Source organism: Elephas maximus, chromosome 5 (genome assembly GCF_024166365.1).
Source record: "Elephas maximus indicus isolate mEleMax1 chromosome 5, mEleMax1 primary haplotype, whole genome shotgun sequence".
NCBI classification, from domain to species: Eukaryota; Metazoa; Chordata; class Mammalia; order Proboscidea; family Elephantidae; genus Elephas; species Elephas maximus.
The window spans coordinates 37,194,153-37,212,221 of NC_064823.1; the positions used below are offsets into that span (position 1 = coordinate 37,194,153).

At 35.7% G+C, this 18,069-nt stretch overlaps 1 protein-coding gene across 14 annotated transcripts in view; it reads right to left on the bottom strand.

Moving 5' to 3' along the window:
- The window catches only part of ANK2 (ankyrin 2), a 765,621-nt gene that overhangs the window by 143,405 nt on the left and 604,147 nt on the right, over window positions 1-18,069 (bottom strand). For all 14 annotated transcript variants that reach the window (XM_049885478.1, XM_049885480.1, XM_049885477.1 and 11 more), the window contains 4 exons: window positions 13,500-13,685; window positions 9,594-9,692; window positions 8,163-8,261; window positions 757-855 (listed from right to left, as the gene is read on the bottom strand). In XM_049885478.1, the coding sequence (XP_049741435.1) occupies window positions 757-855; window positions 8,163-8,261; window positions 9,594-9,692; window positions 13,500-13,685 (483 nt within the window). The remainder of the gene's footprint in view (window positions 1-756; window positions 856-8,162; window positions 8,262-9,593; window positions 9,693-13,499; window positions 13,686-18,069) is intronic.

Consider the following 18,069-nt stretch of genomic DNA (forward strand, 5'->3'; position numbering starts at 1 on the left):
CTTTATAAACTATGTTATGCCAATTGAGCTAGATATTCCCTGAGACCAGGGTCCCCACAGCCCTCAGCCCAGTAATTTGGTCCCTTGGGGAGTTTGGATGTGTCTATGGAGCTTCCATGACCTTGCCTTGGACAAGTACTGGGTGCCCCAGTATTGTATACCATCTTACCCTTCACCAAAGTTATTTATCTTGATAATCCTTAGTGCCTAACACATTGTAGCTACTCAGCATATAATAGTGAGATGAAGGAATATGTGAATGAGTTAATGAATAGATGAATATAATCATACTTAGTGCTTGATTCTTACATATGAATTCCATAATTTTACAGGGAACCTATTTTAAAAACTTCCATCTAGATACCCCTATGATCTTCATTAGTAATATGACAATTGCAGGCAAAATCAGTGGTCAATATTATTTTATGGCTTGTGAAATTGGGAATCCTTAGACTTGCTATCTCATTTATATATGATACAGATATATTCCAAATTTCCATGTGTAGTAAGATAGCAAGTAACAAAAATATAGAAAAATTTTGGATGTATACATTTAATTTCTCCAAAAGCACTTATTTTTTAATTTTAAAACAGTATAAATATTTGTTTGGATACTATTCAATATATATTTCAAGTCCACCCAATAATGAGTAACTGAAAAATGTGTGGCTGATGCTTTCATTTTATAAAGAATAGAGATTATCAACAAGAGTAGCTTAAAGTCCTTTAGATCCTGTCTTGCTTGAAATGACTCACCTTTGTCCTTGCCAGCAAGGGAGCACCCCGTTCCAGCAGAAGTTCCACCACTTGGTCATGCCCACTTCTCGCGGCACAATGAAGTGGGGTCAACCCATCCTGCAAAAAGAATTAAAGAATTAGGCCTGAATTAACTTTCTTAATTTTTTTTTTTTAACCAAGATTGCATCTAATCTTAGAGAGGGATTTTCCTGAACCCAATCCTGATGATTCAATAGATAAGTATTAGAATTGCAATTAGTTAAATGATGGAGAGAAGAATGTGATAGAAAGTAAGAGAAAGAAACAGAGAGCTTCCATAGAAGGAGGTCAGTGGGATGGAACTGGCTGCTGGTCACATGTTTGCATACTCAGGAAGATGGAAAAGAAGAGTACGCTGCACTTGCTGAACTTTAAAGCTCTGCTCACTTGGAACCACACCCAGAGATTATATTAAGTTATACTGTTTACACTTTGGTTGTCCTAACACAAGTTTTACCTAAAAATCTCTCCAGTAATCTAATTTATCCACATATGCTCTCTCTTGGATTGTTACTACTTTTATAAATTCTCCTAAAATGCTCCCAGATGCTCATAAAAAAAGAATGGATCATTTTTTTTTCAGACTCTTTAAAAATTTCTACACTTAATTTTCAATATTTTACATATTACGCAAAGATTTCTCACCGATGAAATTTATTATTAGTAAATAATATTAAAACTGTGCCAAAATGAATGATGGCACCACTACATTTATGTTATTTATAAAACTTTCTGACCTGATACTTCTGGGATAGCTTCTCATCCCAGAGCAATCACCAAATGCCCTTTGCCTTTTTTATTTTATTTTTCTTTAGGCTGGCATGGCCAGAAAAAGAATAGGTGGGAAACATGAGGAAAATGTAAACAACAGTGGGCAAGATATGAGAAAGAAAATGAAATCCTTAGTACATAAATTAACTGTTGATTTGGTTTTTAAAGAAAAAAAAACAAAGCTTGTCACAGGAAAAGAGGTAGAGAAAGCAGGTAATAGAGGAATTGAAGGATGGTTAGCAATTAAGAGGGCTTAAGGATCTTATTATTCTACTCTGCCCTATAGGGTCGCTGTGAGTCAGAATCGACTCCACGGCAGCAGGTTTGGTTTGGTTTTTTTTTAAGGATCTTATTTATCCAGAACTATGCTACCGAACACACTTCTACTCTGACACACGTGGGATCACCAACAGTTGGAATCTACTCGATGACAACTGGTAAGGTAAGGGTAAGGGTACAATGGTCTCTGTTTCCAGGGCTATCTTGCCGGGTTATGCTATCCTCCTAATAAAAATAATACATCAGGTTTACAACACTCTCTTTCTGATCCAACATTCTGGCATTTTTATGCTGCATACCTTCCATTTTCCTCTCCAGATCTACGCTCTAACCTTCTTCACTCTGTTTTGAGTCCTGATAGACTGACCTCTCTAGACCGCATCAGTGGGCTACCTTTCTCTGGTTTCTGGTTGCATTTGGCCAAAGGGAAACCCAGCAAGAAATGGAAGGGATCCCTTGAGACATTTCCTAAATTTGACTGCATCTCTCCACCAAAGGTTACATATCCTGCCAAAGCAACCTTCTCCACAGGACTTTTTCCTTTGAGGTTCTGGTGACCTCTTCTATTCTTCCCTATTCAGGTCTACAGTTGGTAATGAGCCTTCATGTTACTAGCTCTTGGGGTACAGCATTATCTCTGGGGCTTTCCCTATAGCCTGTGCACAATATTATAAATAGACCGTTTATAAATCTGTACTCAAATTTTCAAATTTGATTGTGCCATCTGTTTTCTGCCAGAACCCTGACTGGTAACAATTTCTTGCTTTAACTACTTAGCTACTATTAAGACATCAAACAACCAAAACATAACTGGCAGTTTTGCGAGTATGGGGATTAGCATGAAAAGGCTGCCTTTCCAGGTAAAAGAGCACTTAAGTACTGTAGTTGAGACAACAAAATTATTTCGAAGTTTGCCTGACTGGGCTAAAAGAAAAATGAGGAGAAGACTGACTTAAATGATTACCCTTTTATATCTTGATATCAGTTACCTGTGGTGGCTTTACAGAGCATGTAGTTATTACATAAGTTATATAATACTTAGCTATAACACGATTTCTCAAACATATCCTTGGGGGTGGTGTGCTCCTTGATGTCTAGAGTTTGAGAAATCTGATATAGTGAATGGAGGCGTCATGTGCAACGGTTAAGTGTGTAGACTCCCGAGTCATAGAAACCTGGTTTTGAATCTCACATCAGCCACCATGAGTGAGTATCTCTGAGGGTCAGCTTCATGATACACAAAGTGAGGATGATTTTTCTTACGCTACTTAACTCACAGCCATGTTTGAAAGATTAGGGAATGCTGCCATAAACCCTTCCTGGAAAAGGTAGAGTATCCTTTTTTCTTTAAGTATTACAGGAAACTTTCATTGTGCAATCATGTTGAAACCTCCAAAATACTCTGGATGCATTCAGAATAACAATAGGCACATTTCGGAGAACACTTACTCAACCCACAAGAATATCAAGCAACAACAGGATTAAACTGGTTTTAAATCTTACATTTACTGATGCAATTTTTCTGCCTTTATAAAAGACATGTGAATTACAATACTGAACTCATCTTGCCCTAAGAGCTCAATATGACTAGATCTTGAATATTTTCTACAAAGTGGAAATCAAATTATTTTATCAAGTTAACAAATTATTGCCAGAAAAGCCTTTCTCAAGGTTTTTGTATCTGAGGATCTTCTTACTTAAAATTTGAAGGCTGTGTTTGAAGGTTATGTTTTGTCCCCCTTCGGAGTCCTCTTCTAGGTGTTAGTTTTCTCCTACTGGAATCAGTTCAAATGATACTACGATATGGCTACTTTTTGAAGGGGAAGACCAATCAACATTAGAGGAGCACCATTTATCTAGCTGGTAGTCCACAGCATTAGCTTCTTGCAACAATTTCTTTCCTTACCTTTTTTCTTCCATCCCTCTTCACCTAGTTCATTCTTCTAGCAATGTATCCTGAGGTCTGTGTTGAATGTAGGATCTGCTAATTACTAACCTGTGTGTCTTAGACCAGGAAACCATAATGGCATAGTGGTTAAGAGTTCAACTGTGACCAACAGGTCAGCAGTTCAGATCCACCAGGCACTCCTTGGAAGCCCTATGGGGCAGTTCTACTCTGTCCTATAGGGTCGCTATGAATCAGAATCCACTCGATGGCAAAGGGTTTTTTTTTTTTTTTTTGGTGTTTTAGATCAAGTTATATAACTCCTCTAAAATTAATTTTTCCCTTTGATAATTTCATTTCTCAAATGGGGACATTCATATCTTCTCATCAAGCTTATTAGATGAAATAAGATATTTGTAGAGCACTTAGCAGGGTGCCTAGAACATCATATGCATATGACAACTTGTAGCCATTATTGTTATATCTTTAATTATTACATCTAATAACAAATAACAAAGGCTGTTTTTTTTTCTGATGAGATGCTTTTCATTCATCATCCTTTAATGTTTTTTGCATACTTTTATTGTTTGCGTTAAAATACGTATTTCAATATTTTAACCATAATCCTTATATAGGGTATCTGCATATTTAAATAATAAATAAGCTTAAAAATAAAAAAGAACAATGCCCTTAATAAAGCCTAAATGAATAATATCAGTTTTAACTAGCTATGGTATTTATGCCTTAACATTAAAATGGGGATTTTCAGATACCGACAAACCAGAGCTCTGATAAAAACGTCTCAGAGTTTCACATTAGATTCTAGTTAATGACAAGAGTGCCCAGGAGATGAAAAACGTCTCAGTGATTGGTAAAATGGTGGAGAAAGCAGGAGAGAAACTGGATATAATAATTATTATTATTTATCCCAAAGTCTCTATATATTTTGTTTTTCTCCAGATAATTAAAATCTTACAAATTAGAAAATGAGAAGATGGAGGTTCTGGACATACTAAATTTAGAATTTTTGTGGCTAATTTGATCGATAGGGAAAATTGAGACCTATGACAAATAGAAAGGAATAATGCTAATGCTTGCACTATTTTAAATTCCATATGTAGAAACTTTATTTTATTACGTAAAAAAATGGTAAAAATACAAACATTTTCCTCTTTGTAAGTATATTTTTAAAGGAAAAAAAATAGTAAACCGTATTTTTTTTTTCTGTTTTAGTAATCAAATATTATAGCTCCAAAAATGGCCTCCCAAAGCCAGTCCTCGATTTCAGTACATTACCTCGTACATAATTTTGGCTTTGGGGAGATGGATACAGCTCTTATAGCTATAGCCAGAGTGAAAGAAGAACAATGCTTTTAAAATTCTACTCCTTGGAGATGAGAAAGTATTTTAACTCATGGGGGAAAAAGCTCAGTACCACCGTTCAGTATTGTACCTAATCCCGGGGTGTATTGGAGCCAGCTCGCGCAAGCTAGTGGGAGGCCATTTGTGTATATCTCTTCCTAATTTTGCATTCAGTAATATCATATTGGTAGCTCAAAGTTGGCCATGGTGGAAGTATTTACACCATGAAAATCAGCAAAAGCAAGGACTACAAATAAGGATGGTTTTTCTGTTTTGCTTTGTTTTTTGGAGAGCAAGTTATTAAACATTCGCCAGCATGCACTGACCTAATCCCTTGGGAGTACTACTGACTTCCAGCTCTGTGAGTCCAGAGATCTAGTCTTTTTTTCTTTTTTCTTTTAACTTTTGTGTCTCTAGGGTTCATGTACCAAGTAGGAACTCAATGACTATTTGTTTAAAGAATGAATGTTTGAATGAACACACAATGTACATACTTAGAAAGTCTATTTTTTTCTTATGAATCCATGAATGAAATTCTATTTATTTGTTGTACATAAAAGTTACACTGGATGAAATATGGTCCAAGTGGTCCCTTCATAGATGAAGAAACCAAAGCTTGTGGCTGATTGGCTACTTGCTTAAGGGCAATCAGTTAATGGCAGAAATAGCATAAGAATCTATTTCTGTCTTAGTACTCTTTATGAAAATACACTGCATTTTTTGGAGTTACTTTTTGATTATATATGCAAATGTATGTGGGCCATGAAAACCAGAGCACCTTTCTTTTTTTTAATTTTTACCGTGGTTTAAGTGAAAGTTTACGAATCAAGTCCATCTCTCATACAAAAATTTATATACACCTTGCTATATACTCCTAATTGCTCTCCCCCAATGAGACAGCCCACTCCTTCCCTCCACTTGCTTTTCTCATGTTCATTCCGTCAGCTTCTGATCCCCTCATTCTGCCCTCTCATCTCCCCTCCAGATAGGAGATGCCAACATAGTCTCAATTGTCTATTTGATCCAAGAAGCTCATTCTTTACCAGCATCTTTTTCTATCCCATTGTCCAGTCCAATCTCTGTCTGAAGAGTTGGCTTTGGGTATGGTCCCTGTCCTGGGCTAACAGAAGGTCTGGGGGCCATGACCACCAGGGTCCTTCTAGTCTCAGTCAGACTATTAAGTCTGGTCCTTCTATGAGGATTTGGGGTCTGCATCCCACTGCCCTCCTGCTCCCTCAGGGGTTCTCTGTTGTGTTTCCTGTCAGGACAGTCACCAGTTGTATCTGGGCACCATCTAGTTCTTCTGGTCTCAGTAAAGCACCTTTTAAGGAACTAAAAAAATACTATGATGATCAATAAGAATGAAATCAACTGCCTCAATAATGAGTGAATACTCAGAAACACATTCATTAAAGCAACGTGCATCCTTAACACATTAGCCGAAGATAAAGCTGTTTTTCATTTGCAAAGTGCTGCTTTTCTATTAGTACTCTCAATTATCTGACAGTCTCAAAAGAAAGAGAAGGGTAAGTGTAAAGGGAGAGATTGTTAGTAATATACTTAAAGGAGGAAGTGCAGAAACTCCTTCCTTTAAATGTAAAGCCCAAGTATGCAGAACACTCAGTACTGCTCACGGTTGTGCCAAATGCTGCATACCCACAACATAGCAGGGGAAAAACCATGTCAACAAAGCGAGGGTAGGAACCATATAGAACTCTGATGCAAAGACACTGGACACCACAACAAAGATCCGGACAGGCAAAGCAATCACTCCAAACTCCCTCACAATAATGTGACACAGCCACTCTGGACCAAATGGCTTAGCGCAACAAGATTTGGAAGGCAACATCTCCTGAGGTTATTAAAAATCACAGTTTGTAATCCGGGACTGGTGTAGGTTCTAGAAGCTCGAAAGTGCTAAGGTTTATTAAACGAAAAAATTTGCTAGCCTCGACATTTGCAGGGGGGTAGAATTGATCCTTCTTTCTTGCACTATAGGAACATACAGTTCCAGATCAAAAGTGAAGCTAAAATACATTCTATCTTCCACAGAATTTTTGCACCTTTTTTTCAAAATTTTCATATTCTACAAATGTTCAAAATTTTGGTGAAGTCTATGATTAACAAAATCTACTCCAGAGAACTAATACCAAAGTACTAGTTATATGTTCAGGTAAAAAAACTGCACATAATTTCAATAACATTAGCAAAAATTATACCACCCTATTTTAAAAATAATAATAGCTGAGTTAATTCTCACACAACCCTGTGAGATAGGTACTACTATTAGCCTGAGTTCAGAGAAGGTAAGAAAGCTCCCAATATCATACAGCTAGCAAGTGGCAGAAGTAGGATTTGAAGATCAGGGAGTTTGTCTTCGGAGTCTAAGTATTGAACAATTTTACTTTACTGTCTATCTTATTATCTACTTTGAGGGAGTGCATAAAAACTCAGGAGAATGATAGTCTACTAACAAGTTGAAATGAATGAAGGGCACAGCCTCTTACCAAGATAACTCAAAGGTACAACTTAATAACTGTATGCCTTTTTTTCCATAAGCATAATGGCAGATCTGCTCAGGTCAGTATAACATAACCACATAAAAAGTGAACTGAAAGCACAATGAATTTCAACACGCATTCAAATTTTATTGAAAAGCCACCTTCGCATAGTTAATGTATGTTAATATGTATGGGGGAGCCCTGGTGGTACAGTGGTAAAGCATTCAGCTGCTAACCAAAAGATCAGTAGCTTGAATCCACCAGCTGCTTCTTGATATTTACAACTGCCCAAATCAGAGATGTCTAAGTCTGATTTTTGAGCTTTATTCCCAGAAAATCAACAAGCAGAGACTAGACAAACTGCTCATTAAGGGGCTAGCATTCCATTTCTCTGGGCACTTATGAGCAAATATTAATTTCACTATATGATGTGAAACCCTTAAATATTATATGAAATTTAAATCAAGTCCAAGAAAGCAATTTCCTTGAAAACATATTGCCTATGTTTGTGGACCGGTGTTTCAAGGTACCTGATAAGATACAAAGAAATAATAAAGGTAGGAAATTAAAAGAACAGAGACACTCACCCTAGTTTTGGCATCGATCTGACCGCCACGATCCAGTAAGAGCTTCACCATGTTTGTGTTTCCCCTTTTGGAGGCCACATGCAGAGGAGTGATTCCATTCTACACCATGAAGAGACCAAACAAGAGCATGTTGGGTATGACAGGGCATGATGGTGATGACTTTGTTAAAAGGCACAAGGAGGTTGCGACCTACGTGGTAATTTGATCCAAGGTTTCTAAAGTTTCAATGTCTTACATTTTTAGGGAACAAAAAAAGCACACAAACCACAAAGCACTAGAGTTAGAGAGTGAAAAATGGAGTGAAACTACATAACTACTTTAGTCAGTATCTACAATAAAAGTATTCAATATGTACATTACTGATGAGAGACAAAGGGAGCACTTTTGTGTAACAGAAACAAAAATTCAGATCCCAGGTAGGGTAGAGCCCTAGTCCAAAGTCTTTCTCTTTATAACACCCAGGCCTTTAAACTTTCTGGAATCTTAAAGTTTCTTACGCTTAAAAGTAGAAGACAAATATACATCAATGCCTTTTTGGTGGGAAAAAAAAAGATTCTTCAAAACATCTTCAGAGTAATTCAGAAAGAAAAAAAAATTTTTTTAAATAAAACATGATACTTTCAGGGCAGCAAACTTCTAAGGACAAAACATCCATACATAACAATTAAATTCTTTTATTGGTTGCTATATATTATAATTATGACAAGAATATATACTTGATTTTTCTCTAAGTTGAAATTTTTAAAATATTCAGATATTACATTAACTGATTCATATTATATTGAATACTGAGTTTTATAATATAGTTGAATTATTTATAATAAAAGCATATCCTTAAGCATATAACTTAATGTGATGTCTTTTTATGTATTTTGTTAAGACTTTTCATATGAGCAAATTTTCAATTAATAAAAACAAAAATCCCTGTCAAATTGTGTGCCCTATGATAAGACAGAGTACTTAAACATTTTGAGCTTAACAGTTTAATTATTTATTAACCTAAAGCTGCTCATTCAAAAATCTTGGTTCATACAAGTGGCTATTTTATAATGAAAGAGAATCTTAATTCATAGTTATATAAGAAATACTAGTATAGTAGAATTTTTTTCAGTCTTCATGTAAATGATAGCCCTGGCATGATTTTAAATACAACTGTCCATACAGATGTCTGAATCAATATCCTCCCCAACTACTACAAATGATTTGTGCGCACGTGGATTTATGACCATCTTATTCTTCACTTGGGGTTGTGATGACTTCCTGAGATTTGAAGAAAGAAATGGAAAACCTAATAACACTAGCTCAGATCCAGATAAGGAAAAACATCAAACCTTTAAGAAAGCTAATGGTTATTTTCACTTTAAAGGTGAAACTTAATACTAAAATACACATTTGCTGCTATCTAAAATGAGAAATGATTTTAATCCATACCCTGGCTGTGAAGTCCACAGCTGCACCTCGGTTTAGAAGAAGAGTTGCCACGTTGACATTTCCGTAGTGTGCAGCTATGTGCAAAGGGGTAAAACCACTCTATAGAAAGCAAATAAAATGACAGTCAATAAAGCATTTTGTCTCTGTATGTTGCAGTCACTGTATTAGTGAAGAAAACCACATGGTACCTAACATACGAACAACACAATTCAGATGATAAATGCTTTTAATAAGACTTTTTTTTTTGAAGTGGTAAATAACTAAATATAAAGAGGTAAATAATATCCTGCATTCCTTGTGGCCATTATTTCTAATTATCTTAGTTGTTTATGAGATTTGCTGTTTATAACAAACCACGTTTCTTGAGTTGGTTTAGCATATTAGAGAAAAGCAGAATATACCAAAGCAACGTGTGGTTCAAGCCAAAGGATTAACAGAACGATGAATAAAAAATGTTTTCTTCAGAGAAAGAGTCAAAACTAGTGTTATACATATGTATTTTAAAAAGCATTGGTGGTATATCTTTGTAACTATGAAAATATTGTAGAAAATTCTTAGGAGTTACAATTCATTCCAAATCATCTATATTGTCATATTTTTATCTTCTTCCACAAACTGTATTTAGTCAGACTATGCCATTATAATAAAAAAATTAAAAAATTAAATTAAACAATATATTTGGATTCCACATGAACACAAAAAAAGAAAAAAAAAGTTTAGCTGAATCCAATTTTGAATGTATGGAATTAAACCAAAGTTTATTAATAAAATAAAATGTCATGGAATCCATCCAGTTAAATCAATGAGACAGGCATTAAAGAACTGTTTGCTCTCAGAATGTTTAAAAAAAACAGTCTGAAAATCTAAAACGGAAGAAAAATATATTTGTTTTATTTTTCTGATGAAAATTTAGTTAGAAAATTTTGCTATTTTCACAACAGAAGCACACTAACACTTTTGTCATTAAGGTACACAAAGGTACATTATCTGATTATTTTCCTTGCCCTCCATAATTTTCATTACTTAATTAAAAATTATAGTAACAATAAAAAGAATTATAGTAACAATGAAGACTGTTAATTGGCTATCAAATCCTGCAGTTTTGAGGTTATTTTGTTTTGTTTTCTTTGAAATGCACTCTGCTGTGCACAAGCATTGCTTTTAAGGAATGTCTTCTAAACCACAGCTGTTGTTTTTCTACTCACTTGATACATAGGCTTTGGTGACTTTGTTTTAAAATTTCCCAAGACAAATATTCAGACAGTTTAGGTAAAAGAAATTCCTCTCTGCTCTCAGCAGGTTATTTCTGACTAAAGCAAGGGCATGAAATAAAAATAATTTAATTACAAAACCAAATCCAAGGACTCTGGTCAAGATATTTTTATTTTGTGTCTACATGATGCCAAAGATCCATTGAAAATGGAGAGGCAAATCCATCTACAACCTGGCTCTTATTCTATAAAATGTCAAAATTTTATAATTTAGGAAATAATTGACTTTTTTTTTTGTTCATTTTATCTTGATTATTTCCTGTCATACAGACATATCCTGACTGTGTGTCTATTATTCAAGTTTCAATTTAATTTCAGGAAAACTGCTGGTGAATAATTTTCAAATTATTTAAACATAATAATATTATATTTCGCATTTGTCAAAATAAACTAATTTATTATCTGACACAACCTCACTGACCATCCACCATGATGCCGCAGGCTTTGATTCTTAGATCAACACCAGGCTGCTTTCAGCCCATTCAGAGGGGCTCTTTCCGCTTTACAAGAAGGTGGGAGGCAGTGTTAACCTTTCTACAGGATTATAGATGGAGGGTTTCCCCCTTTTCTGACTCTATTGTCTTCAAAGGAAAATGTCATTCCTAACTACTGAGAAATAACTTAGTACCACTCTGCCCAAAGGAGTCCCTGGGTGGCACAAACAGTTAACACATTAGGCAGCTAACTAAAAGGCTACAGAGGTGCCCTGGAAGAAAGGCCTACTTCCAGAGTCTCAGCAACTGAAAATCCTATGGAGCACAGTTCTACTCGGACACACACATGAGGTCGCCAAGTGTCAGAGTCAACTTAACAACAACTGCTGCTTTCAACATAATGTTTATAGTCAATATTACTCTCAAGAATTTATCTTAAACAATCACCAAAGAGCAATTGAAAAATTAAGGATATTAAAGTTAGTAATTAAGAAATCAATTTGCATGGTTTAGTCTTGAACAATTTCATCAGCAGATGGGCCTTTTTTCTTTTTTTTTGAGTTTTTAACTCAGATTCCATGAAAGGATATGGAACAGAAGAAATAATAATTCAAGTATCTTTATATCTCAGTGGGTAAATTTGTTAAAAATAAGATAATAATCTTAGAGACACATTACTTCCAAAAAACAAAAAAAACCAGCAAAAACCAACCCTGTTGCCGTTGAGTCTATTCCAACTCACAGCGACCCTATAGGACAGAGTAGAACTGCCCCATAGATTTTCCAAGGAGCAGCTGGTGAATTCAAACTGCCAATCTCTTCGTTATCAGCCATATGCTTAACCACTGCACCACCAGGGCCATGGCTCTCAGTAAATACTAAGTGTAAATGCTCAGAACCCCCAGAGGTCTACAACTCAGTGACCAAATGAGATGTTGGCTTTAAGAACCCCTCAACAAAGTCACAATCAAGCTACATAAATAGTTACTTGCCTTTGAATACAGGTTAATCTTTATACTTTCAACAATGTTTGCATTACTGCCTCTCTGTAGCAATGGTCAAGGGCAGACTGCTAGACACACAGGCAGGCATGCAGACACACACAGGTACACTGCTGAGAGCCTTCTGGACTTAATGCTCTTGCTGACGGATATGGATTATTTTGGTACGAGGAAAATAAATGATTTCGTGACAAGTATTTTAAGACTTAACAAGATAAAAGCAAATGCTTTGTTTATGATATACTCAATATCATTATTGATTACATAGAATGTGGTAAAGACAAAAAGCATACAGGAGAGAAAAAAAAGCGCAACTGCTATCAGATAAGACGATAAAACACAGTAGAGGCAAAACCTCCCTGATTTTCATTTTGCAAAACTCTAAGGTGAGAAATCCTATTAAGAAAATGAAATCACACCTCTTCTTGGCAAGAGAGTTAACAGTAAATTGTTGATGAGGCCCCATTTAACTAAAAATATATATTAACTAAGAGTTTCATAGCATACTCTACTAAGATAAACTAGTTAAATAGTTATAGTGATTAAATAATGTTTCTGATCTCTTACTTTAAATATTTTTGAATTATCAATTTGCCTTAAATATGGGAAAAAAGTCCAAATTAATTTCCAAATAATAAAATTTCCAATTATTAGTACGAATTAGTGAGCATTAACCCTAATTGGGCAAAGAAAATAAATAAAAATAATATATATCTTGGTATAACCACAATACTGTACCTCGGTTGTCCTATTCACCATCATCTGAAGCAGTATTGTGTGGGAAAAAGAGGGAAGATGTTACACAGTGCAAAATGAAGGAAACAGTCAAGCTGCTCACTGAAATTGGCTATACTGTTTCAACATGCCAAAATGCATTCTACTAAGAAAATATATCTATAACACTATACAATATGGTTTTATCTTTCAGATTCTATTACTTATGTCTCTAAAAAAGAATAAACAGATTTCTAAAAAGTTGAACCTAAGAAAAGAAAAACTGCCTTGCATTTCATTTTTTTTATTATTGTTATTGTACCCAAAAGATAGCCCCCTTCTTTCTGAAATACCTCTGAAAGTAATTTATCCCTTTTCACGACCAGAAGTAATTTTGCATTATCACCATGGCCTACTTCTTTATCATGCCCCTGGAGGAATCTGGCAGCCGGAGAGTTCCTTCCCACAAACGTGTTCGGCTTTTACCTTGGATTGTACGTCAGCGTTGTGATCGTTTTGAAGCAGGAGTGCGGCAGATTTGGTGTCATCTTTCCTTGCTGCAATATGCAGAGCTGGCAGCCTCACTTTCCCCTTAGTGTCGTTCTCCAAGAGGATGGCCACTGCCTGGTTGTGTCCTTGCTGGAGTGCCACAGCTAGAGGAGTAAAGCCATCCTGGTAAAAAAAAAAAAAAAAGAAGAAGCAGAAGAAAAAAAAAAATCCATTAACATTTGGATGCTGGAGATTCAACTCTAAGCAAAACGGTACAGCTCATTTTTAAAGTAATGATGAAGATTGAGGTGCAAGAGAATGAAATATTACTGTGATGTTGGAAAGTGGATTATAATCAGTCATTTGCCATACTATGGACTAGTTCAGTCAGACTGTTTTCATAATTTCTTCTACACATTTTGAAAAGCATCTTCATTCCCTAGTAAAGCCTACTACATATGGGATATACTCAATAAATGTATGTTTACAAGGGTAAAACAGAAAGAAGAACCAACCCTAAGTAATACCTGCTTATGTAAAAGAAGAAAGTGGGAAGGTAAAAAGAATGGGCACCAAGTCTGATTCCGCCCTCCAAAAAAACCCAAACCCATTGCTCTTGAGACGATTCTGACTCATAGTGACTATAGGACAGAGTATAACTGCCCCACACACGGTTTCCAAGCCGTGCCTGGTGGATTCCAACTACCAACCTCTTGGTTAGCAGCTGTAGCTTTTAACCACTATGTCACTAGGGTTTCCCAAGTCTGATTAGGGAGCAAAGATATGATAACCCAGACAGGGAAATAAAATAAGTAACTAAAACTACGCACATTACTCAAAAAAAAAAAAAAAACCTGTATTGGTTAGGGGAAAATAACTGGATGGGATGCTCTATTATCAATTCAATTTTGGAACATTTGAATTGATAATAGAGCATCCCATCCAGTTATTTCCCGTAACCAATACAGGTTTTTTTTTTTTTAATTGAAATCAATTCAATTTTGGAACTTTGGGTCATGATATATAAAACTCTGACAAATTAGGCTAATTCATTACCTTTGTACTTGTTAATCTAATTTTCTATTATTTAAATTATTTAGATATAAAATTACATGTGCCGGGTAATCAGCTTTTCAATTCTAAGTTTGAAAAAGAGAGACGGCTAACCAACAACTGTATTGCCCAGGCCACACAACATTAGAGGAGTCTTGAGGCTAGATGGATAACCAGGCTAGAAAATTTGGAAGGCCAAGTTTTCTCTTCAGGAGCATGTATTCATTTCCTGGGGAGGTGACAAATAAATAAGAAAAATTACACATTCTAGGCCCTACTTATGTATAGACTTTGCTTAATCCACAAAAGTTTGTAAGCAAGTCTCAGGGCTAGAAGTTTCCATTCATCTAGAGCAATAAAATGGTACATTTAAAGATTACAATCTAGACGCAATGGCAATTTACCACAATCTTAACTACTCAGTGTTTTCAATGACAATGTTAGAAAAGGTAACTGTGGACTTTTGTGGGAAAATCACTTCCCTTAAGTATTTTGTATCATGCACGTACTACCACAATAAGAACTGAATTTTAAACAAGCATATTACTTAACAGGATGGAAGAGTAAAGCACGTAGCATTCTAAGATGAAAAATACTTGCCTAAATTTACAAGTTTGTTTGGCAGAAGTGAAACACTCTGTGAAGGAGGGAAGAACAGACTAATTATCATAAAAAAAAAATACCTATTTAATTTTATTACCCCCTGCAACCTTGGGATAGCTTATCTTAAAAGAGTGTGAACTTTATTTTTTCTTAGAGATGAGGAATCTGCTCACAGAAAACCTCATTAAAACGTTTTAGCCTTCAATTTTGGTAACACTGAAAAAGAAGGAAGAGAGAAGGGAATTATAAAAAGGGTACTAGAGGGACAGAGAATTCCCTTGAGAGAATCGAACTTTGAACTCTCATCAGATGGATTTTACACTTAACTATAATCCACAGGAGAAGGTTAAATACTTGGAATGATTTGTTCAAGTACCTCAACTACTTGCATGGAAAAAAAAAAAAAAAAGGTTTAAAGTTCAGTAAGTTCATTTCTTTCATCATTTATGTACCAATGCTAACTGCTATAATTACGTGAAATTTCAAAACTTTTTAAATATTTCTTCTTAAACATGAATTTCATTACCATATTAAATTATCTTACAAAGACGTGATTTTTTTAGGTGGTCATGATGTCTTTATTAGTAATTGATTTTGGCAAATTAGAGCTACCAACAGATGCAGGGTAGATGCCTTCTTCACGCGTATTCACACATGTGGACACAAGATTATAGATGATATTTTAGAGATGAAACATAAAATATTAAATAGCTATCAACCATGGAGCAGTGTAAAGAGATGATTTTTTTTACAGAATGATAGATTGAAAGGGAAATCCCAAGGCTTGTCCAGATATGTGCTTCCTGGTAATCATAGGGGCTAGGAGTAAGGGTTTAGTCAACTAAGTTTATAAATACCTAATCAGAAAAAAATTACATTATTAAAAAATGAGACGATTAACAGGTATATGTGTCTAAACTATAATTCAATGCCTCATATGATTCATTTCAAAAGCCACATTTGTGCATGGATAGCAGAGGGAGTTATAAATTTCTGAGGAATCAGAGTACAACATGATCTCCAATGATACAATGCACATAAAGGGGTATTTCTGGAAGCAGACTGAAATGCTGCAGGGATCTGCCTACTGAAGGAGCCAGGAGACAGCTGGGAATGCCAGCAAGCTGAGTTTTCCTAAACCATAAACTAGAAACGTTGAGTCTGTGTGGTGAGCAGAAGGACTCTATAGCGTAGAAGTTCTTATTATTGTTGTTTTCTGATAAAAGATTCTCTGCCTTCAAGGAAATAAAATAAAACATAGGCTTCCTTATTTTGGTACATTTCTCAGTGGTTGTGAGGCAGAGGTAGAGTCTTATATTGTTGTCCAAGCTTGGTCTGAAGATAGTCACATGTTACTCATCGACAGACTTTTTGTCTCAGAAAACACTGGCCCCAAATCATAAAAATCACACCGTACCCCTGTTGCGAGAGTGTAAAATCTGTGTGTGCTCAATAGAAAATGTGAAATCATTTCATACTAGGCAGCTGGGGTAGACAGCAAGTTTTGTTTTCAAGTCAGAACCAGGAAACGAAGTCTCTTCAACGGTGTTGGTTTTTGTTTTTGTTTTTTAACTGGTGAGGATAAGCTGTTAGGAAGTTACTGCAATTACTGGCTCCATAAAAAGTAATCTCCCAAAGGGACTGCAAATAAGTTTAATAGATGTTAATGATTCCCTGACACACACACACCCCAAATACAGCGCAGAAGGGAGGGAGTTAGTATTTATTTTACCTAAAGATTTAATTTTGCAGGAAAGAATTCATATTGAATATTAAAAATATCAATAGAGTTTCTGAGTGACAAGTATGTACCAGTAGTCTTTCACTTAGGCCAGGAGTTTTTCAATTTCATCAGTGGAGCCACAAAATATGAAATAAGAATACAATGCCTACAGGTTCTAGTTAAAAGGGGCAGGGAGAGGCACAACCCAAGGTGATTTAGAAAATAATATTGGAATCATCATTCCCTGTTCTTGAGCATAGAAAATGTGACTCAGCTGGAGCTGGGCTCACAAGGACTCACAAGGACACATCAACTGGGCCCTGAGGTATAAAGACAGTAGAATAATCTTGGAAAATCTGTTAGGGAATCTTTCATGCAAGCAAAAACACAAAAGACTTTCCACTCTTATCTTTTTCTATTAATATTTAGTGAATAGAAATTTGTTGGACCAGTGAAGACCCTCCTGACTGTCTGTTACTGAAACCTGTACCAATGATTGTTAAGAAAGGCAATTCAAAATGTAAGGTCACAATTTCTAGCCAATCTGTGAAAAGGTGAAGCTTTCAATGGTTTTGCCCATTTGTAATGTTAATATATACTGAGGACTCTGTAACCTTCCCTGGACTCAGACAGACATGGCCGTGGCAGCATGGTTGTTTCCCATTCTTGTTTATTCTGTAATATTCTCTGGACTTGGACAGGCATGTCTGTGGCAGCATGCTTGTCTGTTTCCCATTCTTGTTTATTCTGTATTGTTTCTTGGACTCAGGCAGAAACGGCTGTGAAATGTGCTTGTCTGTTTTCCCATTCTTGCTCACTCTGTAATATTTCCTTGGACTTAGGCAGACATTAGTTCTGGCAGCATGCTTCTCTGCTTCTCAACTTTCGTCTTTTTGAATATATGCCAGAAAAAGTTTCTTTTTGCTTTATTAAACTTTGTGATGTTTCTTCCCCTACAACAAAGAGAGTCCCTTTCCCTTTTCTCCCCCCACCACCCCGTCACTCTTTCTCAACCTTCCAGTGGCCCCTGAGGTACCTTCTCCCAGCACATGAGCTTCCGGAGCATCACTAAAAAAAAAAAATCACTGTTGCAGACAACCACTGAACTTGTTCCTTAACCTATCTAAGCAAAACTGTGAAGGAATAGGCAAAAAGCATGTTCTGCTCATAGGTGGACATGCTTAGGAA